Genomic DNA, 24,932 nt, shown 5'->3' with positions numbered 1-24,932 from the left:
GTTTCTGCCAAGTTATGTGTGAAAGCTATACGGAGACTTTTGAACAAACATTGGCAAATTTCGGCATTGTGATTAAGTGGCAATTGGCAGGACTATAGAAAACAGCAAAGTTGTGTTTCTTTCAAGGATACCGAACTATTTCAATCAAGTTAGTGGTCTTTAACAGGACTTCACAAGCTTCAACTTGCAGAACCTTTAATATTCAAAATGCAGCATTAAATTAAGTTTCTTTTATTACATATGAGTTGCATACATTACTTATAAATTTAATTTAGGGTTATTTTTGAATTTTCAAGGTTTACCGGTCCGCAACACTTGTTTTGAATTTCTACCGGTCCGCGAGGTCAAAAAGATTAGGAACCATTAGATATAGAACACCTTCTTAAACTTGCCTGAAGCGCAGCGATACATGAAACCGATAATAACCGAGTTTAGGAATCCAAGCGTATAAAGTGGTTGCTTCAATAAAAATAAATTACTTGGTCGGATAAGTTGGCATGATTCAACTGACCGACGTGATCACCGCTGCGCTACAGCGCTGCATCGAAGCTACACGCATTTTGACTGAAAACAGCCCTGTAAACATCCAAGAGAACTACGCAATAGTATATATCTGACATATACGGAAACTTACACTAGATCACTTTTACAATGTCGATGTAGTAATAGAGAGTAAGCCAAGCGAAGGCATAAAATATAGAATCAGGAAGGCTATACTGTAAGTATAGTTTGGGGGGTTCCCACATTATGATCAATAAATCAAGTCCCATAAACCGCGCCAAGCGCGGAAAATTTTTCTTAGATAAATAAAATCTGCCCTAAAAGACTATTTTTAACGGATTTACGAAATAATTTTGTGTCGCCGACGAGCTTTACACATTTAAAAAACTTCTGTTGAACTTTTCGCGAAAACATGATTATAATATGTTGTGTGCGTCAAATCATTTGGTGTGCCATGAAAAGCACAAATTGCACGCGAGCCGGGAGTTGCCGGCCCCCTGGTACGTATAAGCCAAGCCCAAATAAAACGTATTAAACTATAAAATCGATAAAATATATGTATGCCACGTGCTATCATTGCACATGATTATTTTTAACAAAATACTTAACCGAAAGTTTTTCTCGCGCTCCACGTGATTTGTATCCAGATCGTAATAATTTCTCTGTTTGTAGTCCCTATTTAATATTTGAAATGTCTCTGAACAGTGATCCCCTTTCATGACATTAAACTATGTGTTTGGACTGCAAGCATTCTGGTTGCTCTTTTGAAGGGGTGCGAAGTTTTTCACTATCATCAAGGGGGACGTATCGAAAAAAGTTTGAGAACCACTGCTCTAGCTTGTTTGTCGATAACAAATAGGCACGATGAAATGTTGAGCAAAGGCCACACGTACCTTTGGGACTCATGCACAATGTTATTGACCGTGGTGCAAAAGGCCGTCAGGCGATAAGTGCCAAATCTTTTTGTTTAATAAACCAACAAACACACCTATGGGACTTGTGTATTTTCGAATTCAATGCGGATCGCCTGAACAAATCCCACAACCAGATCTGACCACAAGTTGAAGTACTTATAAATACAATTCCAAGATCAGTTATCCGATGAATCATGTTTCAATATCAATTCTCTTCCATTAACAAATATAGGACTACTTCGCCTACACAGCATTGTCGTAGATTTGGCACTCGCAAGGAATTGTGTAATAATTAACTATTACTATAGTTATCGAGTCAAGATGAACTTTGATATTAATATATCCCAACACTGTTGGGCCAACAGGTGAATGAACTCAGACATTTGTAGTAACTATATATCATTATAGGTAGTAAGGAACGATGAGTGTAGGAATATTAGAAAGGTTAGCTAAAGGCCCAGTTGTGGGCGATGGAAGTATGGTGTTTACCCTTGAGAAGCGGGGATACGCTTTGGCCGGGCCCTGGACGACCGAAGCCGTCGTGGAGTACCCGGAAGCTGTTTTGCAGCTTCACCGGGAATTCGTTCGCGCCGGGGCAGACGTTTTGCAGACGGCTACGTTCTTCTCGTCAGATTCCAAACTGACTACTGGAAAACGTGATTATACGGCAAGTATCCATAGGTGTGTATATAGTCGGGTCCTTTCCGGTACTCATCGATAAGTCGCCTCAACTGGATGGATACACTGTGTACAAAACATACAGCACATTGCTTCCGTCACCCGCGCAATTTGAGTGGTCCGAATGTCGTGACATTACGCATGTATTGTGACCTAGAATATATATATGGCGTCACAATGCCGATGTCGAAAATTAATTGATGGGGCTACACTACACGCAGAGGTGGTCAGTAACGATGTACTTCTACTTTTTTGAAGTACTAAAGTAGTTTTCCGTTACTTGGATACTTAAACAAGTAGATCTAATTTCCCGCTACTTATACTTCTACTTCGTAATATTTTGTGAACTACTTACTTACTTTTCGCTATTTTCAGTTTGTCACGTAGAAGTAGTTTAATCCTCCAATCAGAAAGATAGCCTGAGTAATTTTAGGGCTGTTTTCACAGAGCATCAACATTTAATTTCATAAAAGTTGAGTAAAGCCCAGAATTTTCGTCGCGCGTCGTGCACAGTGGATATGGAGTGACCAATATGATTTTGATTGCACGAAAGCATCGGTGAATTTATCTTAGGTAGCGGTTTGCATTGTCGCCCATATGAAATATTTCATCACAGTATACATGACCCATCATAACGTTTGAAACTGATGTTTCGCAATCTAGCATTTACTTATCATATCGTAATCTAGCAACATGAAATACATTTTCCTCTTTTAGAAGTAGCATTTATATTTCTCTTTCAATTCCTAGTATCATACTTTGAGTTCTAATTAGTATCAGTTCTTCTTTCTGGAGAACATACATCTTGAAGGATAAAAGCAAGTGTAGTAATGCCATTAATTTCCGAAAATAAAGCTACACAACATAGCATTTTTACGTTCCACCATATTTTTATTAACGTTTACTTATCGCGGAAAGTGCTTACACCGTATCCGATAAAACTTCTCCGTATTGCTCTTCGACTAAACTACGAGCCTTATAATAAGGGGGCGGGTGCCATACCATGATATTTTCTAAAACGGGATGTTCGAGTAAACAGACGATTATAGTATCGCATTTCCATATCAATACTATCATTTTCATTCCATGATGCGGACGAATACTTATGCTGTCGAAAATTTGATACCTCCTGGTATGCATCAATATGAATCAAGTTTTGCACCTTTCGCAGAGCTGAATTTGCAGCTTTTGACAATCCATGCGAACGAATTACGATCGTTTTCTCAACTACTTACTTACTTGAGAAGATTTAAAGTCAGTCAATTCTAATTCTACGTCAAGTAGTTTTAGGTTGCTTATGGAAGAAGTACTTCTACTTCTACTTGAGTAGCCTTCTCGACTACTTTGATGACTTCTGGCTACCGCCACTACTCACGAGCTTATACGATACATCCACCGCATTCTAGATTCATTCACTAAATGCATATTTGTGGGAAGCAACAATCAAACTTCCGTCGCTAAGTTTTTTTACCGCTCCTTTCCACTCTTTAATGGTGGGGTTTGTATATTGTTGGTAATAACTGGGTGACAGAGCTGAGTAGCGATTTGGATTTGAATATTTTGGTCGGATTTTGATTGGATTCGAATTTATAACGTTATAGAAACTGCATTTGGATTTAGACAAGGAATTACTTAATTTCATTTCTCTCTGAAACATTTGAGCCTTTTCAGGGCTTGGATTTGGACATGATACGGAATAATTGTCGGGATTGGATTTGGACATGGCTATGAAATTCAAATCCAGAACAGAGGACCGGGATTTTAAATATCAGTCAGTCATATCAGTTGCTGACGATTACCACTAACAAGTGTCAGCCAGCATATTCGAATATTTGAATATATTTTTCAAATATCAGTCATTTATTGATATTTTTGACGGTTCAAAAACACCACAATATCGCGATATAATGAAACGATATAGGAAGTTGTCGAAGCTTACAGAATGAAAAGTAATCGAAGAAAACGTAGAAAGGACAAGCGGTTAAAATGAAGTAACATTTGTCGGAAGGCGAAGTCCATATGTCAGATCATGTCCTAGCAATCAATCTTGAATGCTGATTAGTATCAAGTCAGCTCATCTCCGCAATGTTGTCGTAAAGTTGTTAGCTCGATGTCTCTAATCAAGTAGGACTATACTACACCGTCTTAGTACTGAAGTTTTTTTTCTCCATTTCACCGGTACCAGTCAAAGGAGATCAATGACGCTGCTTGCATGCTAGCGAGGAAAGCCGCGGATGAGAACGCGTGCCTAGTATGCGGCAGCATTTCTCCGGCGGTGCCGCTCGATTCGGGGAGAAAGAACCAACATTTGCTCGCCGCGGAATTCACGAAGCAGTGTAACGTTTATCGCGAACATCGAATGGACCTGGTGACATGCGAGGTAGGTTCCTTATTATCGAAGATTGTGTCGTACGTAGCGCCGTAATACATTTCGCGTTAGCCTCGAAGACGTGTCATGAACTTTCGAAAGTACCCACCTTCGGTTGACTGCCAAAAGCGTGCCGACTTTTGACCAAATCTGTTTCCCGACATAACTGACTTCAGTAGTCCTACTTACATGGCCTGCGATACCTGTCCTATCTTCATTTTCGACATTTACTTGTAATTGGGTAGAAATTCACTGCGTTACTTCTATTTATACTTGAGTAGCATCATGAATACTTTTACTGCCTCTGGTTGAAATATGCGTGACCATAATCTACACTTCTATACTGACCTCCATTTGGTATGCAGTTTTTCAATAACATCGAGGAAGTCGAGATATGTGCCGTGGAAATGAAGAAATTGAACATTCCGGTATCGCTGTCGATGAGGCTTGGACCTGGGGGCGACGAAAAGGGGGTTTCCGTCGAGGAGTGCGCGGTCCGCATGGCAAAGACGGGTGCCGATATGATAGGTGTGTGTCCACTGTCCATGCATGAACATTGAACAATAGTTTGGTTCACTTTCGTAATGCTTCACTAGAAAATTTGGAGACATAAATCCTGCCAAGAATACGCTTGTTACAATATATGGAAGAGGTTTTACCCTCCTTATTTTAATGTCGAGGTACGCAGTGCGGCTACGACATCAACACAGCACTAAACGTGATGTCCAGATTCAAGTCGGCTCTGCAAGAAGCTGACCTGCGTCCATTTTTGTCGTGCCAACCCCAAGGAATGCTTTGCCCAGAAGTCGAGCAAAGCCCGGCCGGTTACATCGCCCTGCAGGAATTTCCTTTCGGCAAGTTCTCTACTATACTTGGCACCTCTGACGTTATAAATTATACTCGCACGTCGGACCCGTTAAACTTTCATGTTCGACTTCAGCTGTGGAACCGCGGATTATTACCAGGATCGAGGCGCACCAATTCGCCAGAAAAGCCTACGAGTTGGGAGTCAATTACATCGGCGGTTGTTGCGGTTTCGAATCTCATCACATACGCTCCATAGCCCAAGAAGTAAGTACGTTGTTGGTTGACTGGCGCTTAAAATGTTGGTGAATGGAATGCGGGAACTTACACGTTTAGCAAAATACTTTAAGCGCGCAGAACAACATTCGCCGACGATCACAGTATATTTCAAAAACCTTATTCCGTTTCGTCGCTATTTTGGGCTCATTGATAACATGATGTAAGTAACACCAGAGGTGATCTCTAGTACTCCAGTATACTTGAAGTATAACGAAAAGTAACGCCGTAAATTTCTACTCAGTGTAGAAAGAAGTAACGATTTCGAATGCATCAAAAAGGCTGCTTAAAGCATGGAAAATGAAGGTTTAAATGTACTCAGATACGGGTAGTTTTAAGAAGTAGATTGTTGGAGGGGTAGCATACTTTTATTAACTAGAGGTGACTTGTTACGGAATTGCAAGACACATTTTCGAGTGAGTGAGTAGTAGGATGTTGCGTAAAATAGCTTAACGTAGAAATGAAAGTACTCCAAATATATAACGACTTGAAACCAGTGGCGGCTCGTGACAATATCGGGTGGTGGGGCAAGGGCTGCGAGCGACTTTTATCAACATGACGTCACAATGGCGTTTTCCAACGTAAAAAAGTAACTTTAATATGATGGTCACATGAATTTCCCGACAACAGTGATTTTAACGTAGGTGCCGCGAGAGGTTTGCCGGTGAGCCGTGACTTGAAGTGTGGTAACAAATGTTTTATTCATTTTTTTTTAATCAAAGGATTATTTTACATAATGTACGTGAACTAAGAATCGTCCCTATGCCACGAATCAATTATCAGGTCATCCTTAGTAGCATGCGTTATGATTTCATGGTAGAGTTAGAGATTACGCAAATCGATAGGCCGTCCGAAAGTGTTTCGTACACGACCACTGAGCTGGTGGTTACGAGTTACGACCAGGTGATAGGCAACCAAAGCGGAGGTACCCGGCGTACGATTGGATCAATGGACTGGACAATTTCTATCATCATCATCATTGGTTTATTAGCAATTTTATCAGTTCAATACACCACAAAAATGCGATACAATGAAAAGACAGGAATATGTCGAAGCGACAAGGAGTAGTCTTCTAGACCTTTAATTTTCGCTCTAAAGGCAACTGCGTAAACTAGCCTATACGTACGGAGCAAAGATTCAATACGATTCATGTTCGCACTTGACTTGACCAGACTAATTCCAATGACTAGAACTCGAGAGATTGCGTAAGCCTAACTGCAAAGGTCAACGACTTCGGACACATACGCAATTGTTATCTCATAGATTGGGCCTGTCATATTGAATCCAGAACATCAATTTGAATGGTCTTTGAAGAACTAAGGACAGCAGCCTCGGAACTTCGGTCTCGGAACAACATAGTACATTTTGGCCTTGAAACTGGAGATTGTGACGCAACACATACGGCTTACTGTCTGCTGCCAAATCGCCGTTGGAAAATATATTAATCAATAAATACATGAATGAAAGCCGTAAACTTAGCATACTGTTACATGAAATCATCGAGAAGTAGCATTCGCAATCTCATAACCCATTCCGGCATGGTACACTGTCAAAATCAATATAAACAGACGAACACCGAACTTTGAGTAAAATAGATCGAGGAATAGGCTGATCGAATGATCAGCTGTTAGCCGACATCGAAAATGAAATAGCTATCGCATTTGACAGGGGATTGTAAGCAAATGGTTTGAAGGCCACAATTTCACAGTGAAATGCACATTGGCGAACATAAAATTATGTGAATATTTGAATGCAAACCGAGAATCTTAGTTAGCTGTTTCATGCGATCATCGAGATATACCATTGGAAATATCATCACCGATCTCGTTATGGAACGCAGACTAGATTAGCACAGACAGACACCGGCTTTTCCGTGAGATCCGCAATGATGTAGGTAGTATCAGATCAGCGCGCATCTCTACCATACTCGACCTCGAAAACGAAATAACTGCCTCAATCATTGAGCGTCAACTTTAAGACTTGGCACCGCGTTCGATACTAAAATCAAGACATACCGTGCAAAAGCTCATGACAGATCTAGGTATGAAACATCGTTAAAATCAATAGAGACCAATAACGGCTTTTGCGTAAATCTGTTAGCGATAAATGAAGAGTCAGCTCTCACTCGACTTTGGAAACGAAATTACCACCCACATAGTTCAGTGACAAACTTAAAACTTATTACAGCGGTCGATACTAACATTAAGACTTACTGTGCCAAATATCATGACCGATCTCGGTATGGAACATCGTCAAAATCAATGGAGACCAATACCGGCTTTTGAGTAAAATCTGTTTGCTGTACAATGTACATGATAGATCAGCACACACTGAACTTCGGAAACGAAATTACCACCCTTATCTTTGAGTAGCAAGCCTGAAACTTGGAGCAGTGCTAAATACTACCTTCACGACATATCGTACCAAGTTTCAAGAATTATCATGGTGCGAAACACCGTCAAAATCGACATATACCAGCAAAGGTCGAGTCAACGCATATCACGGTAACCGAGTTCAGATATAGATACGATTGTTACATCACACCTTAAGGGCGACAGGCATAGTTGCCCCACTTGCTCGGCCATTTTACGAATAGGAGAGAGTAAATCACCGTTTCTTTATTGTGCGCGGCTTTGAGAGAATAAATAGTGAAAGCTTGTTATGAGCGCTACCGGGGCAAGCCCCGGCTAGGCATTCACAAAGCGAAAACACAGAAGAGAATTCGATTTTCGCAGAGACTTCGCTATGTATGGGCATTTGTTAGCGAAAGCACAAGAATAATGCGGGTTTCGCCGTGATCTCGGTATATACTGATTGATGTGCGTCTATACAGAATTTTAGGTGGGGCAATGCCCCAGTTGCCCTATAGGACGAGCCGCCACTGCTTGAAACTCCTAAAAGTAGTAGCTTCCTTCGTTACTGACCCCATCTGCTTAACAAGCAACAGCTATGTAAATTCAAGAATGCATTACGTTGGTCGTAGAACTCAAATTCGTTATTACCTTTGTTAGTTACAAAGCGAGAGGGGGATTGTGCCGCCCGTGGCTGACAAAGCAGTACCGTTTGGAGGCGATGCTCTCAAATTGAGTACTGTCAATGAATTCCACAATGGAAACAGGTAAATTGATAGTGCTGGTGAAATTATTTGGCTCAATCGAATTTCCTCCGAACAGGAGCACCAGGGAATATTGGTACAACATTAACAAAGGATCTGGCAGGCCGTATCAATCGGCTCTTACTGAGGCAGCTATGCAGACCGGATACCCCGGCAGAATGTATTTACAATGACTGACCCGTAACTACAGTCCCTCATCTTTGATCGTCAGAACCTTATTTAAATCAGTAGGGAGAATACAGCAAATTCATTGCTGCATTTTCCTCGTTACTGGCTATTTTCTGACATACATTAACCGTGTCGTCGTAACATTGAAACTCAAGATATTTCGCTGCAGTTACGCATGTTTCACAGTATACAAATATTATTTAATTGCAATGTTCGTTGTTGAGTACTACTAATAAAAAGACTTACAAAATGAAATTAAATATAAATTTGAAACTCATATTTTGCGATATTGTTTTCATGCCTTATGGCAATTGCTTCTATTGGCGATGGTCGTCCATATCCAGTCCATGAATACGCTAATCTTCGTGTAGACTCCAGGCGCTTTCGGTTGTCCACAGCCTTTTCCCCAGCTAACAATGCCAGCTAGGGTCCAGGCGCCGACATCGTTGTCAAAGCAAGACAGTGGTCCGCCTGAATCACCCTATATATATTTATATAGGTCACGAGTAGCGTAGAGTTATGTATTACACTGCTTCGCCGCTGATAGGTAGCGGGTTCGAGTCCGACCGAGGTAGACTCTATCGTCATCCGATAAGCGTAGGGGGTCTGGGTCTCACAAGTTCGAGTTCAAGCTTATTCATAAAATTTCATCGTTTCGAAACATCTCAAGACTGCAATACAACGAAGGATAGGAAGATGCCGAAACGAAAGTCTAACCCGTGCCGTATAAGGCCCGTCGGCGAATCGGTAATTACAAAATGGGATACCGACTGGTGTGAAATGACCAACGTACGCTAAGCACCATGGAACCACTTTAAAACAACAAAAACCGTAGACGAATACAGGAATATTGAACAAACCAATTGCTGTTGGATGCAACATACCATACTGAGCATTACTGGTCCACAGGTAAGCACATGCTTAGTGGAATGGAAAACTGGACAGTGGGCATAAGCATGCGACTGCCCTAGGCCCACAATAATCAATAGAAAATTATAACCGGTTTCTTGCCTTGGCTCCTTCATGCGTCTGTACCCAGTGGTGGTCAGTAAGTCAGTATCGATGTTTTTTCCTACTTCAACTACTTAATCAACTGGTGATGTATTTATGTTTTTAGAATACTTCCAATTCTACTTCAATAGTCTTCCAAGACCAGCAGACTATACTTGCATCAGTTTCAATTGAATAGTATATTCAATTCATCATCATCATCATCATTGGTTTATTAGCAATTTTATCAGTTCAATACACCACAAAAATGCGATACAATGAAAAGAAAGGAAGATGTCGAAGCGACTAGGAGTTGTCTATGGAATCGGACACCCACCTTGGCCTAGGCGATGTAAAGAGGAGGCATGCACACTGAATGAAAGTAAAGAAGATAGTATATAGAAAAAGGAAGCGACAAGAAATTGTATATTGAAGTTCTGTAACTCAAACAAGCGCATCAGTTTATGAGTTGAATTCGCAATAGAACTTTGTGATGTAGTCCCGTATCACGGCAACAATATACAATTTTGAGAAATAGTGTCAACATATTTAGAAAATCTCTACTTCTACTCGTAATTGAGGAAACGCTTACGGCATGGCTTCTACTTCTACTTTGATTCAACCAGACACATCTTCCTAACTATTAGAGACGAGTAATAACGCACGCGAGTTAATACATCACAACCAAACCAACCTGACAAGCGTCCTTGCTACCGTCGGCTTCCCCAGCGCATATCATCCTATCGGTAACAAGAGGCCCCAACCAGTCCATTTGACCACACGTCGCGTGACCGACGATTTTAATTTCCGCGTACTGCAACAGATCGGGCGCGTTCATTCGTCCTGCAATGCATAGAAGAGAAGAGTCGTAATTCAATCAGCACCCGTCAACTGCAATAGTAAACATTACCTGAATTTAACGTAGCTCCCCAGCCGCTAACAAAGCAGGACATCCCGTCTGCAAATTCCCGCTGCACACTTGGCAAGCAAACGGGCTTCACGGTGTACGAATATCGGGCTTCTGTTACAAGCTGCGGTGAATACCAAGATTTAACTCGATTCTCATTTGACTATGCCAGCAATCAACTTACTCTAAGCAGACCAATGTCATAGTCGTATTGAAAATGAAACGCGGTGCGATAGTCAGGGTGTACAACAGCGCAGTCAGCATCGAACGATTGCACCGAGGACTTGTATCTGTCGCTCATGCGCGACAATCCCATGTACAAAGTCCATTCATTGGCGTCTGGGTGTCTGGAGAGTAATATAAATCTCCTTCAGCTACATGTTTCGAGGTTTACGCCGGTAGATCAGTCCGTGTGTACCAAATATATATCAAATAAAGCAGTTGGTGTAACCCAAATATATTACAGAGCAGTGGAAGAGTGAAGGAATGATATCGTAGGAGCGCGTAATACAGAACCCTTATCGTCAAATACAACAAGGATTTGAAATATATTTTTTCAAAATTATGATTAAGGACCTAGTTTAATATTAATCCAGAGAACTAGAGGAAATGCCTGTTGTCATACGGTTTCGAAAGAACTGTAGCGTACATGATGTATAGGAAACGGATAAGCTATTTTCATTGTGGTGTAAACCGGTATCAGTTTAGGGCATAAATATATAGTTTTGGATGAGGTGCAGGGAGTCACTTACTTGTGGATACAGTGGGCTGCCGTGACCACCCACTTTGGTGTGATAAGGGCTCCGCCGCACTTCATTCTTGCGTTTGTTTTGGGCGCCCATAGACTGACCTATAGAATACGCGATCCGTAATGTTAAATGGCACACAAATAAAATCCCACCTTGCATGCATGGCATAATCGACAAATCCGTTCAATTTACACATGCAACACCTGATTGCGATTTCAACAGGTCACACCAGTAATGTCGATAACCTCTATATCAGGGGCGGGCAACTTCTCCATGCGGCGGGCCGGATATGGGAAAATGAAGTACTTGACAGGCCGGATTACTCAATTGATACATTAAGCGCGTATTTATCCACCTATACAAGGATCAATCGCAATTAATGTAAACTTCAAGTCTAAAGCATAGACACTAAAACAATATTCATTAAATTTATTAACGTAATGTACTTCAATAGCTGTTGAAGTCAAAGGGACATTTGTGGTCGGTCAAAGTTGCGATTGGCAAGTTCTTTGAACTCTGGATGCGTGTCGGGCATGAAGAAAATAAATAACTATAACGAATAACTTACAGCTACCATAATTTGACATAATAAAGCAGTGGAGAATTGCGGCACTATGACCGCGGGCCATATTATCATGTAAGACCGGAACCTGTCCGCGGGCCGTATGTTGCCCGCCCGTGCTCTATATGGAGACGTAATTGTGACCGTAACAGTCACTAACACAAGCTTTTACGCCAACGAGGAATCAATCATTTTCAAAACACACTGCTGAAGTAATTTTACGCGTGCTGCATTAGTTCAAAGTTACGCGACGGTTGGTATATGCATCAATTTCTTGACCTCTTGGAAATCAAGAGACATGTCGCAATTACGAGAAATCACTTAAAGATACTGTTGTGAAGTCACTGTTTCAAAAACTGCGGCACTATTGCAACTAAATAAATTTCTCAACGAGCCAGTGATGCAATTGAGTTAATGGCGGTTTGATAATAATCCAGAGATCAATCGCTCACGTATTCTGCGCCTAAGCCGATACAAAATCGCGCTCCTTCTTACCTGCCACGGAAAGCGAGATATGACCACGCTCTGGCCACCAAAAATCCTTCCTGCTATCGGCAGGGCACCGTTGTTGGAGAATGGTATCAAGACGTTGGAATGTGGTTTCTAAACGAGGTATTTAGATTAAAAGCATTTCGTGCGCATTTGTGTTAAACGCCATAGCGTTATCCTTTTTGAATGTCAACATCGCAATCATCTTCGTGCTTCCTACTGCACTGTATATCCGACATACCCATGTTTTGGATATATAACACAGTCAGTTTTCAATACAACATCCATTGTAACAGAATATTTATTAAACTTGAAGACTTTTCGGTTGCCTCTTTTCAAGAGTTAACGGCACACTAAAGGGATTTAAACAGATCTAAAAGCAAAAACTAAAAAAGGCAGAGTATGACGCAACAGTCAAAATCACAGACCATGAAATTCGCATTGTAGCAATGGCAACAATAAAAAACTATAGAGACTGTCATCCTCTATAAACAAACTATAAGTATACGGACATACGCTACTGTACTATAGTAGGGTTACCATACGTCCTCTTTTAAGAGGATTTGTCCACTTTTTGGACTTTTTTGAAAGTGTCCTCGGAGGACGCCCTTTTGTCCTCTTTTTTGAGATTTTGTCCTCTTTTTTGAAAATTTGGGTCAGATTTAGAGCAAATTGCGAGTGATATGCTGTAAATTAGCACAAAAGTGACGCTCCGGCGGGTATTTCGGAGTGAAAAACGGTGATTTTAGCTCTGAGCGAAAAGTTGACTTTTTTTTTAGTCATCCACCCGGCAATGTGGAGAGAAAAACGGTATTTTGAGCTCTGAGCGGAAAGATGACCTTTTTTTAGTCAACCGATCACAAAGTGGGAGAAATTCACCGGTTTTTGAGAATTCTTCTCCGGTTTTGCAAGTCTCAAATTTCTGAAAAAGTGTCCTCTTTTAAGATATCCAAAATATGGTAAGCCTATACCAGTGGTTCCCAAACGGTGGGGAATTCCCCACTGGTGGGGAATTCAATGGTTTCTGGTGGGGAATAGACGCATTTGTTCAAAATTAGATACAGGACAGTCTACATATTCACGGAGACACATGCGCAATTACCGTTACCAGTTAACTGCTCTGGAATGTATGTATCGAAAATGATATTGCGTGTTGCTCACTAAACCTCATTTTTAACTTTGGATGGCCAAGATGGCGTCACAAACGCATCCAGCACGACTAGTTTGCTGTGAAATAACGCTTTCGCGAAATTTTGAGCGTTACTGGTATCGGTTCACAATACGTTTTATGTTGCAGTTATAGGCGATTGTCTTGCGTACTGGTATGGTTGTGTGTCTTGTGTAGTCAAACCAGCAGATAGCTGCTCTGTGATGACAAAAGTGTTGGGTAGTGGGGAACAGGATCGTAACTGCCGCACCCAAACCTCCCAATTGGGGGGGGCGAGCTCGAAAGGGCCTAAAATTATTTCGTGAATTAACATGATTTAAAGTATATTTTAAAAACTTTATGTCACTTTTTCAAAAAAATTTCGCGCTTGTTGCGCGATTTAATATTGCCGAATATCTGATTATTGGGTTCCCTTGCCCCACGAAAATACGTAGAATTTATAGAAATGAAGACTTCGGCGTCTGCCATTACTGTGCCACGACGCACCGAGGCATATGGAGTTATAGGCCATGTAACATGCAACTCCGAGAAGTGTGCCAGAACGATCAGCGGCGAAAAGACTTTGGCCGAGAAGGAATGCCCTTTTGGTGACCCAAAACTTCGATATATATACAATATACATATATGTTTAATCGGCTAAATGGCTGGTGCCGAATGTTCCTGTCCTTGCGATCTGAACCCCTAAGGACAAATGCCATCCCACAGGGAAAATTATTTCCCAGTAAAGCAATACCAATTTGAAATCGTGTGTGACTTTTAGTTTTGGCGATTTCCATATCTTTTGACATAGCAGAAAGCAGATATAGGAGGTCACGAAAGAGCATAATGTAACGAAGTCAATATACCAACAGGTCCGCCCGAAGATGTTCAATTCTTATTTAGGGGTCATACCTTTTCCGACACACCTCACTCATCTCTACAGGTAAATCTGATTACGTGAGCAGAGAGGGATGAAAAATTGATAGCAAAATATATACAATGCCCGATCATATTTGCCGATTCAAACAGAAATTATATAAATTTTTCGCGCTTCACGCGTTTAGTCGTAATAAGGCGACGCACTAAACAGTAGACCCAATGTAGCTGATAAGTTGCAGTGAAAAAGCTTACAGGCTCAGAGGGGGGTCTGGGGGCCCAAGACCAACGCTTTTTTGGCGGGGATGACAAAGTGCTGTTACGGTCTTGGTGGGAAATGAAGGCTCGGAATAAATCTGAAGTGGGGAATGAAGACAAAAAGGTTGGGAACCACTGGCCTATACGATAGTAGCAAAGAAATTTGTAAAAAAAGGGAAAAGAGGCACCCGAAAAGTCTTCGAGTTTAATAAATATTCTGTTACAATGGATGTTGTATTGAAAGCTATATTCAAGTTCTGTACCACGAACCAGCTATTTATCAAGTCAGTAGCCTACTCTCGAGTCACAAGTCATTTGTAATGAATGCAAACGGTTGACTCGAGTCGAGGCAAGTCATTTTAAAAAAAATCTAGTCAAGTCACAGAAATGTTCAAAGTGACCCGAGTCAAGTTGATTAATCTCAAATTTACCGATTTCTAGTCAAATTCAAGTCATCAAATATATTCAGTTTGCGTCGTTTTGATATCGATGGGCAGTGGTGGCTTTTGGGGTGGGCGAGGTGGGCGGTCGCGTCGTCACGTCGTCGTAAATATGACCGAAAGTTAAAATCCGGTTTGTGTTTACCCGATATGAAAACCTTCAGACTCACACCCTCACAAGTCGGCTATGTGGAGACAAATCCACACTTAAAGAGTCATATATATAGGCAGTAGCCACTAATATGAAGATTCCCCTTTTCAACTGGTTTGGTTAAATGGTGAAGGTGATTCGATTGAAAACGTAACCCGCTCTTATTAATATTCCCCCTGGAAGTGGTTCGTTCCGAGGGTTAACAAAATCTCAAACTCGGTAATTTTGGTAATATTACCGCAAAATTCGATTTTCTTTCGAGTGCTAACGAAACCAGATTACGATTATTTAAAATGTACAATTTATATCATTTGGTTTCTTCGCGCCATATAGTGCACGGAACATTCATTTGTTATAGCGCTCTCGTTATCAGCTCTCCTGATGTACTGCTTATAAACACCCGCTATAAAACAAATATGAGAAACTCACTTTTCGCTGTGCAGTGTTATTGTGAGAACCGTCAGGTACAGTGGATTGAAATGAATTTACTTGAGTCGTAGCGGTCAAGCGAGCTCGTATTGACGAAGATAAATAGTTGGGTGGCCTCTTCCCACATGTTATGGCTAAATATGTAAGCCGATATTAGGATCAATGCGTGAAATTCGTATTATTGCATCTACTTTGATTCACCAACGAAGAGAGGTCTGGTGTTGCGGGAAGGTCGGAAGCAGAAGCGGCTGAAAAAAAAAATAGTGTTGAAAAAGAAATATTTCCAAGTATATAATTATCCCTCAAAATAGCAAATGCCTGGCATGTTTCTATGCCACAACCATCCGATAACGATGCTTGGTTTCCAGTCTGGTGAGCAATAGTAAAAAGTCAGTGACATCCATACTGAATAGCGAGAAGGGCAAAAGACGCGCGAGAGAGTGTCGACTTTTCATGAATAATGGCCCGAAAGCTAGTTATTCACATAGGCGAAAACGCACGGATAAACCACTGTAGACATACTATACACTTGCTACAGTGCTCAAAAATATGCTGCAGATATATATGTAAACTCCGACTCAATAGGTCCCAGACTAACAAAGTCATTTGGCCTAACTCTATCTTTTAAATGTGCCATTTAAAAGCATGTCCGTGACGCAGCATGGCAGCTATCGAAATCCTGCAGCAAATTTGCAAAATCCAATTGTGGGTATAAAGTTTTTTTTTCATCTTTGATATCAATCAAAAACGATTATACAATTCTGTTAAATATAAAGTGGAGGGCTTCACGTTGCTGTTTACAGCTAAACGTAAACCGTGATCATTCTCATCAAACCAAGCACAAGTATCTCGTTGAAATAAATCACAATGTGTGTTTTTATATATTTCATATATAGTTTCAGTTACATTTGTAATTGAAGTGTGTCACCCAATGCTGAACGATTAGAGATTGTGTTGTAAGTGTAAAAAGGTCGCGGAGCACAGCCCTATGCTCATTATTATTATCAGTCATCATACGACAGTTAACATTGCATAGCTTGCCATCGCATATACGAGCCTTACTAAACCAAAGACCAACGATCGCAATCTATGATAATACATATAGCCGCCTACCTTCAGAATTTGATTCGCCTTGAAACACTGTAAAGGAGATGATTATATAAGTGCATGATAGGTAGATAGATATTGAACAGCCGATTTACTCACGAAAATACACCACTCCAGACGCTAATCCGAGAATTATGATGACGAGAACACTCATGATTCCCATCACCGATCGACTATCTGTCCCGCAGACAGATGTATCCTTTTTCAAGGATCGCTGGTAGCGGTACTCGGCCCGACACGGGTCTACCATACCGCCAGCGGGAGTTCTTTGCGGTTTTGACTTATTGCAGTTATGATTTTGGTTCATGTGAGCTAATACGCCGCTATACTTGTTGGCAGGATCGCTCAAATTAGTAGAAAATTCAATATACACGGAGGTATCTGTTGATGCTACGACGTTGAACCTCGCTAGTGCATCGTTCGTAATTTGTTCATGTTGAGTTTTGTTGATCATAGAGTCACCATCCTCTTCGCCGCAGTCTGTGCATAACGCTGTATCAGGTGAGCGCAAGTCAAAGTTTGCATCATATCCACGGCGTAAATTTGAAGTGTCGTTAATTTGTTCTGTTTGAATGCTTGAAGTTTGCGGTAAAAGCATTTCATTATGGGTTGGCATTGTTACGGTGCTGTCGGTGGGTACGCTGTTGGTATCATCGCGCCTCATTATATTGGCGTAAAATCTGTAAAGATGAAACGTATCTTTAGTAGCCAATCGTTGTGATGAACGGAACAGCGACAAGCTGTGTTGGAAAACCGAAATATAATAATAAGGCCGCTTACTGGCCCGCTTCGCTCGTATTCTAACAACGAATTATATTGGATTGATCCAAATGGGCCGATTCTGGTTGGTTTATTAATATTATTACAAAACTCCACGAGATTGCGATACAATAAAAATATAGAACAGTGTCGAATCGTGTTGGAGTGGACTGTCAATCAGACAATTGCAATTTAGCTGTTGCTGTTTTGATATTCACAGTGTTACATTGTATACATTGTGATTGTCGTGTAACACCAACCCGAATCTTGCATATGATTCTGGAGCTTCCGACTGACAGCACGGCTAACTGTCATTCTAAGCTGTGCGACTTTGATGGAGATGAGGAGCCTGCATACACCTCCACTACTTAAGAAAGGCTTCTTGGAGTCAACCCCGACCTCGCCACCACCAAATCCAGATGCATGAAAGCAGTTTTAATCCATTAATTCAAATCGGTGAACTTAAGAGAGGTTATGCATAACTTATACGAGAAATGTATTTTTACGCTAACTGATGTTCTTGTACGCGCACTTTTTCTGAACAAAAATAGACCAAAGACTTTGTAAGGCAGGGTCGATCGAGTCATAAGTCCTAGCAGCGCGACCACAAAAATTTGCATCGTATTATTCGATGGATTTGATCACACCATGATACCAAGCATACTTCGGCATTGCGTTCATCTCAGTCCACGTCTATTGCCATTTTCGGACTTAGGTTTTGGTGTCCATGATAACTTGTAATAATGGACCGGTGACAGATGCAAAGGCCGACGAACAGCGGGCATGGGCCATTTGAACATGTTCGATATTGTGGCGGTTGGAGTTAACAACGCGTTTCTTTTCAAACATAAAACCTTTTGGTTGAAATGAGCTGGAGACTCTATATCATACATTCAATTTCCAACATCAGTCATTTCGGGCTGCACGAACGCTTGACATATCTGCATTACAGGAATAGCTCTTCGCGTATTATCCTGGGACGTCTGAACTGATTGCCTGAACTGATTGGGTAAGCTTGACCAACAAATCTGTGCTCTCAAATATCTAGTCCGAATGCGATCAAACAGTGAACTTGTATATTAGGGCTGTTCAAAAATGACTTTTTTTCTCAAATCGTACTGGCTACTTGATAAAATTGTTAGGTTACCAAATTTAAGCCTACACACAAAATTTGGTTCAATTCCAGCCAGTAACCGCTTTGCTACAGGTGAAGTAAGTTTCTATTTATTATATAAATATAAATATTAAAAAATTTGAAAATTTTCTGTTCACCCCATAAAAGTGTTAGGCTGTCTATAGAAACGATGCTCACCAAATTTGGTTCAATTCCAACCAGTGGAAGCGGAGTTATTGCCGTCGAAAAATTTGGATTTGAATAAAATAGTATTTACGGTGAGCACAACTAAAATAAATAAACAAAGAATCGGTCACCGTAAATACTATTTTATTCAAATCCAAGGTCATCTTCCCGACTCAGCTTCCGAAATAGTTGCCGGAGCGTTACTTCAGTGCTGATTTACTGTAAATCAGTCGAATTTGCCCTACATTTCTCACAAAAGAGGACAAAATCTCAAAATGGAGGACATTCAAGTGTCATCGGAGGTCTGGTCAATCAGTTTTATTAATATTTTCATCGTTTCAAAACACCACAAAACTGCGATACAATGAAAAGATAGGTAACCCTAACACAATACTATTTTCTATGCCTGGGCGTAGAACTGTAGCTATCTTAGTCTTATTAGTATCGCCATTATAAAATAGAAAACGTTAGTTACAAATTTTATTCTCGACATATACCCGATTCACACTTGATATATCTTTCTGCGACTTTACTAACTGCTATGACGCTTGGTACCTTGTTGTGAAACTGCTGACAGAGACTCGAGAGTGACGTGATTGCGAAGCGCTTCGTGAATTCCAGGAAATACGTATTTAATCAAATGACACAAACGGCAGGCAAACTGTTCAATGCGCGCGGGCACGGTGCATAGGTCTACTGCATGCAACAGGGCTATCACGGACTGCCTTCCCATGAACGCCAGACAGGTATAGGCCTACCTAGGAAATTAAATCTGCACTAACTGCCATTATCAACCTGTTTTGCCCAAGCATTAAGCGATTGCAAATACACTATTCGCTTCAGTATAATGAACTTGTTGGTAATCCTTGAAAGCGTCATACTTACGTCAAAGCTATTTAACAACTGCAGGAAGTCCTACCTCGGGTGACTTTTCCTTCCGTTCTCGGCGGATAACCGCGATCTCCACTGCACTTCTCCACTGTACATTTCTCGGCCTAATTTATGACATGTACCTCGCGGAGCCGCCGCGACTGAATGAACTAATCACGCGTGCAGGAAATGACACAAGACACGCATAGCATCAATCATGGGAAAAACATAGCCGAATTTGTGATCTGCTTTTGATGCTTGCATCATGAATACGGTGAAATGAAACTTTTCATAGTCGACCGTTGATCTTAGTGGCTCTCAACCGGTATGTTGCGAGAGATAATAAAGCAATGCGGTCTGCTGTCGACATATATCAAAAATCGAGGATCGGTACACGGGTACAGTGCACTGTAGTGCACTACCGCACACATGACCGTAACAGCACTTCGTCATCCCCCCAAACCTTGGTCTTGGGCCCCCACAGGGTGATAAACCGAACTTCTGGGGGGTTGCCCCCAGCCCCACTCAGCTATACGTTCGTTGCCGCTACTTACCATTTGAATTCGGTGTCCCGGGGCCTACGATAACTTACGACCTTATATCGCGCAGTCCACTTGGGGAGGCCGACGTTCGCAAAACAGACATCGGCGATTGTTTTCGATTTCGACCAGAAGAATCCCACTTTGAAGCCATAATACTCATTACTCAACAACCCTCAACTTAAGTCATCGTAGGCCTCGAGCAACCGTTGTGCAATGTGCAATGTGCATTGTGCAATGTGCATTTGCGATTGCGCTTCTCTGTATATCGGACAGCTTACATTTTGAGGCTAAAATTTTGAGCTCGTCTTTGCGTTTAAATTATTATGCAGTATCGAATATCGTAGGCCCCGGGCTACAGCACAAGACAATATATGTACAATTGTACATTGTACAGCACAAACAATGTTCAATTGACAACCTTGAATTGTGCATTTCAAAAATGCACCTGATAACTGAAGGTGGATATCTTCTGCCGAATTTCGAGCACTCAGGGAGTGCTTATGGAGTTTTCAACCATTGTTTCAAGTATTCATCATCATTTGAGCAATTCTGAATCATTCCCTCCATTTCGTGTGACACTTGAAGTTCTGATTCTTTTAATTCAAAACCTTTCATGAACGCGGGCCTCCATGCAAAAATTTAATTAGGTTTACAGAAATGTTGCTAAAATCCGAACCGCGAGACTTGAACCAACGACCCAAACATCGCAAGAAACCACGTTGCAATGCGCAACCATTAAATTAGCCCAGTTGGTGGCTTCTGTTGTCTGGAAGCAGCTGAGGAGCAGCGCAAACCGCAAGCGTATTGGCCATTGTTGCGCAACCGATTGAGCATTCACACTCTCACTCTCGTGCGCACCTGCTCCTTAGCTGCTCAGACGGCATGGTTGCGTCACAATACCAAACTCCGTTACAATGCAACATTTGAGGCTGATTTTGGAGGGTTTCAGGACCACGAGCAGAATAAAATTTAATTCTCGCAATCAGTACCGCGGTAGCTTTCGATTGATACCCGTTTTATCAAATTTCATGCTCGGCAAGCCGGTCAAAAATTACCGTCAAATTGCCTTTGACCAAATGAAACGTATGACGTAAACCAATCTCACTGAGCCGTGAGAGAGAGCCGTGAGACCACGATGAAACTTATACCGGTCACTAGCGGTCGATGCAAAGACTTCTTGCAAGACACGGTGGTATGCGCTCGATTGGAGTCGACGCTACAGTTCCTCTTGTGCGCACTAGCCGACTGACTAATGACCGCTCTAGTTCTCTTGCATGCCTGATCCCACACGCAGATCCAAGGAGCTTTGTTTAATAACACAGAACAACCAAATAGTAGTAAGTAGAGGTCAGAAACTTGTAGATTCACCAGGTTCGAATGATACTGGGGTAAAATAATAAATAGAAAAATACATTAATCGAAATGAAGCCAATGTACTGTACAGTGTACATCTTACGATTGAAGCTCGAGCGCGCAAACCACAATATGCGAGCTCTCAGAACGCGTGCCTCGAAGACTGTCTATACCAGTGGTTCCCAACCTTTTTCGACCCATCGCCCCCATTTCAAAGTCAACACCGATCATCGCCCCCCAAATTTTGTGTACCGAAAATTGGGCATACAAACTGTAATCACCGGCGGGTTGACTAAAAAAAAAGGTCAAATTTTCAGCTTGATATCTAATTTAACACACTTTTGTAACTGAATTAACTAAATTTAATTTCTGTGGGAAAAAAGGGTCAGCCGTTTTGACGCGTCATCGCCCCCCTATCGCCCCTTCGCTATTTTCGCCCCCCCGTCGCGCCCTTTGTCCATTTTCGCCCCCCTGTCGCCCCCTTCGTCATTTTCGCCCCCCTAGATGTCTTCGTAAGTCGATATGCCTATTTTTACAAATCCTGGAGCACTAAATCGCGCGCAGCGCGAAAAAAAATTGAAAAAGGTTGCAAAAATTAATAAAATTCTCTTTAATTTATGTTCATTCACGTAATAATTTTGGGCGACTTTCGAGCTCGCTCCCTCCATTTGGGGGGTTTCGTGTGCGGCAGTTACGGTCCTGATTAGAGTGGTAATTGTAAATTCCAGTGTTGCAGATTATTACAAGATGTCATCAAATATATTTTCGTCACCTGTACTACTAGTCAGCAGTGTTGGGATCAAGTCACTACCTTCGAGTCACGAGTCATCTCGAGTCATTGCAGCTTTCGACTCGAGTCAAGTCAAGTCACTCGATTTTCAAAGGTGACTCGAGTCAAGTCAAGTCACCCGATTTTAGGAGGTGACTCGAGTCAAGTCGAGTCAAGTCAAGTCACGAGTCAAGTCACCAGTCGAGTCAAGTTGAATTTTCAAAGTACGATACATGATTCAAGGTCATTGCATTTTGCTAAGTGTTTCAAATACAGATGGGGTACCCATTTACTCTGAATCGAGGAAAGAATAGAGAGTTGATTATACACGCAAGAAGGTGCTCTATCGCTCATGCATACGTACAACTCTCAAATTACGCAAGTATAGCGGTATAACCTCAGTCTATAACAGGGTTGGGAAAACAGCGACTCGCGACTCGCGCGCCGCACGCAGCATGCTCTTTGAGTCTTTGATTGCGACTCTTCAATGAGTGTGCATTTGTGCAATGTGCGTTCGGCGATAATGAACGTAACTCACTGTGCCTTTTCCGTCAAGATTCGCCCAATAGTCACAAAGCTAGAATTGAAACGTCATTACGAAACCAAACACCAAAACCTTAATTGCCAAGAGTTATCCAAAAAAGACGTATTTACGAAGTATTATGATTACCGAGCTCCGCACTGTTTGACGTCATATCAGTCCGATTTCAAACACCTTACAGCCTAGGTGAAGACGCATCGTTTGATACCACACAACAATAAACTTCATCCGATACCCTATATTTCCTTGTGACAGAATATAGCAGTAGATATAAATTTTTGTGTTGTGACTCTTAAGGCAACGATTTTTGGTATGCGGCTCGCGAGTGAAGCAGCTCTGCTGCCACCCCTGATCTATAATTTTCAGCCAAAATATAGGATAGCATATGAAACATCAGAAAGTTCAATAAAATGATATGGAGCAATACCCTAACCACATATATATCCATGATATACAACTACAAACGTATGGACGATATTCGTTCGATTTAAAGCACGCAAGAGGGTTGGTTGAGGTGAGCAAGTTTACGACAACGTAAGCTATGAGCTCCGAAGACTGCGTTAACGATCAATTCATTAGTGATGTAACAATGGAGGCTCGGTAAAACGCAAAATCATTGAGTGATCGGTTAACAATCCGAACTTATACAAGATACGGCAATTTATTCGACATCGATTACTTGATGACTTGAAATTGACTCGTAAATTTTGCTCCGAGTCACGAGTCAATCTGCATTTTTGAAGCGTCGAGTCAAGTCAAGTCAAGTCATTTTTACAAAGTGACTCGAGTCAAGTCAAGTCATAAGAAAAATGTGACTCGAGTCATCCCAACACTTCTAGTCAGTGGTAGGCCACCTCTTCACTATCGTGCCTCCTTAAGCAACGAAATTTTGTCCCGTTTCGCCATTCTACGACTTTACATGAAGACGTCAGCAAACGCGTTTTATGCATACGTATTGATATTATATATGGAACTAGGACACATGGGGAGTTGGTCCAAGTAGTCAAAACTCTATAGTTTAGGGATGTCAAACATAACTTGGGTAGAGACTAGAGGTCGACCGATTATCAACCTGGCCGATTATCGAGGCCACTTTCCCGATTATCGGTATCGGCATGAAGGCCGATATCGCGGCCGATATTTTATATCTAATAAAAAAATCAAAAATATTGGAATTTCAATGTTCCGTGTGCTCAATCTCAAGAAATCGACGACGCAAAAGGCAGTACGTGACAGATTTACCATTTCAGGACGAGTTTAACCAGATTAGCATGCAGAGAAACTATGCTTCCTGCATTCGAATCTACCTCGGCTGGACTGATCTGCAATTCTGTATCACGTTTTGCTTTTTAAGCTATCCCAAATTTCAATGAATGTCCACAATTAAGCAATAATTCTTTTGCATTTCAGTTTTCTCGTTTATTGTTCAGCTTTCTGTGGCATGTTCAAGTGTCATCTTGCCTAATATGAAATATTTTTGGCGAAATGGTTCTGTGCTCCTTCCATATCAATATCGGTCTATGATATCGGTTATCGGCCTTGTGAGTGTGTCGATAATCGGTATTAGCCTGCAAAATTAATATCGGTCGACCTCTAGTAGAGACTGATAGCGCAACTCATTGTAAATAGTACAGAATTCATTATCACTGGTATTAGTCGAATGTAATTGTCGCACTGAATTCGCAAATCTAAATATTGATTGACTTCTCAAGAATGCGGCATAAAATAACGCTGCACTCTTACATTCTAACGATGGTACTAGAAAGCTACTTACCAATCAAGAACATGGATGTATAGGCCTACTGGATAGCTATGCCGTTTTTTTTTTTCAATTTGAATGTGTTATTGTAAATGTCACTTCTAAGGCAG

The 24,932-nt window shown here is 41.4% G+C and overlaps 2 protein-coding genes across 3 annotated transcripts; one reads left to right on the top strand and one right to left on the bottom strand.

Annotated features, from left to right (window-relative positions):
- The first annotated feature begins 1,763 nt into the window (after window positions 1–1,763).
- On the top strand, window positions 1,764–9,101 carry LOC145447859 (betaine--homocysteine S-methyltransferase 1-like). Its single transcript, XM_080326124.1, has 7 exons — window positions 1,764–2,082; window positions 4,279–4,473; window positions 4,827–4,989; window positions 5,142–5,315; window positions 5,402–5,532; window positions 8,553–8,659; window positions 8,715–9,101. The coding sequence occupies exons 1-7, from the start codon at window positions 1,837–1,839 to the stop codon at window positions 8,827–8,829; spliced, it is 1,131 nt and encodes a 376-aa protein (XP_080182250.1). The 5' UTR covers window positions 1,764–1,836; the 3' UTR covers window positions 8,830–9,101.
- LOC145447857 (uncharacterized) lies at window positions 8,983–20,048 on the bottom strand. 2 transcript variants are annotated; one of them, XM_080326122.1, is made up of 11 exons: window positions 19,908–20,048; window positions 17,029–17,609; window positions 16,936–16,962; window positions 16,014–16,070; window positions 15,823–15,956; window positions 12,528–12,635; window positions 11,474–11,571; window positions 10,906–11,068; window positions 10,725–10,845; window positions 10,509–10,657; window positions 8,983–9,305 (listed from the first exon to the last, which is right to left on the bottom strand). In XM_080326122.1, exons 1-11 carry the CDS (start codon window positions 19,973–19,975, stop codon window positions 9,120–9,122), a joined length of 1,692 nt encoding a protein of 563 aa, XP_080182248.1. In that variant the 5' UTR covers window positions 19,976–20,048; the 3' UTR covers window positions 8,983–9,119. The 2 variants fall into 2 exon arrangements, with proteins under 2 accessions (XP_080182248.1, XP_080182249.1); XM_080326123.1 differs by having other exon boundaries at window positions 19,874–20,015.
- Window positions 20,049–24,932: the final 4,884 nt, after the last annotated feature.

Source organism: Botryllus schlosseri, chromosome 10, assembly GCF_051294905.1.
Source record: "Botryllus schlosseri isolate E-star chromosome 10, Bs_hap1, whole genome shotgun sequence".
NCBI lineage: Eukaryota > Metazoa > Chordata > Ascidiacea > Stolidobranchia > Styelidae > Botryllus > Botryllus schlosseri.
The sequence above is the reverse complement of the archived record's forward strand: the minus strand, read 5'-3'. Positions and strand labels throughout refer to the sequence as shown.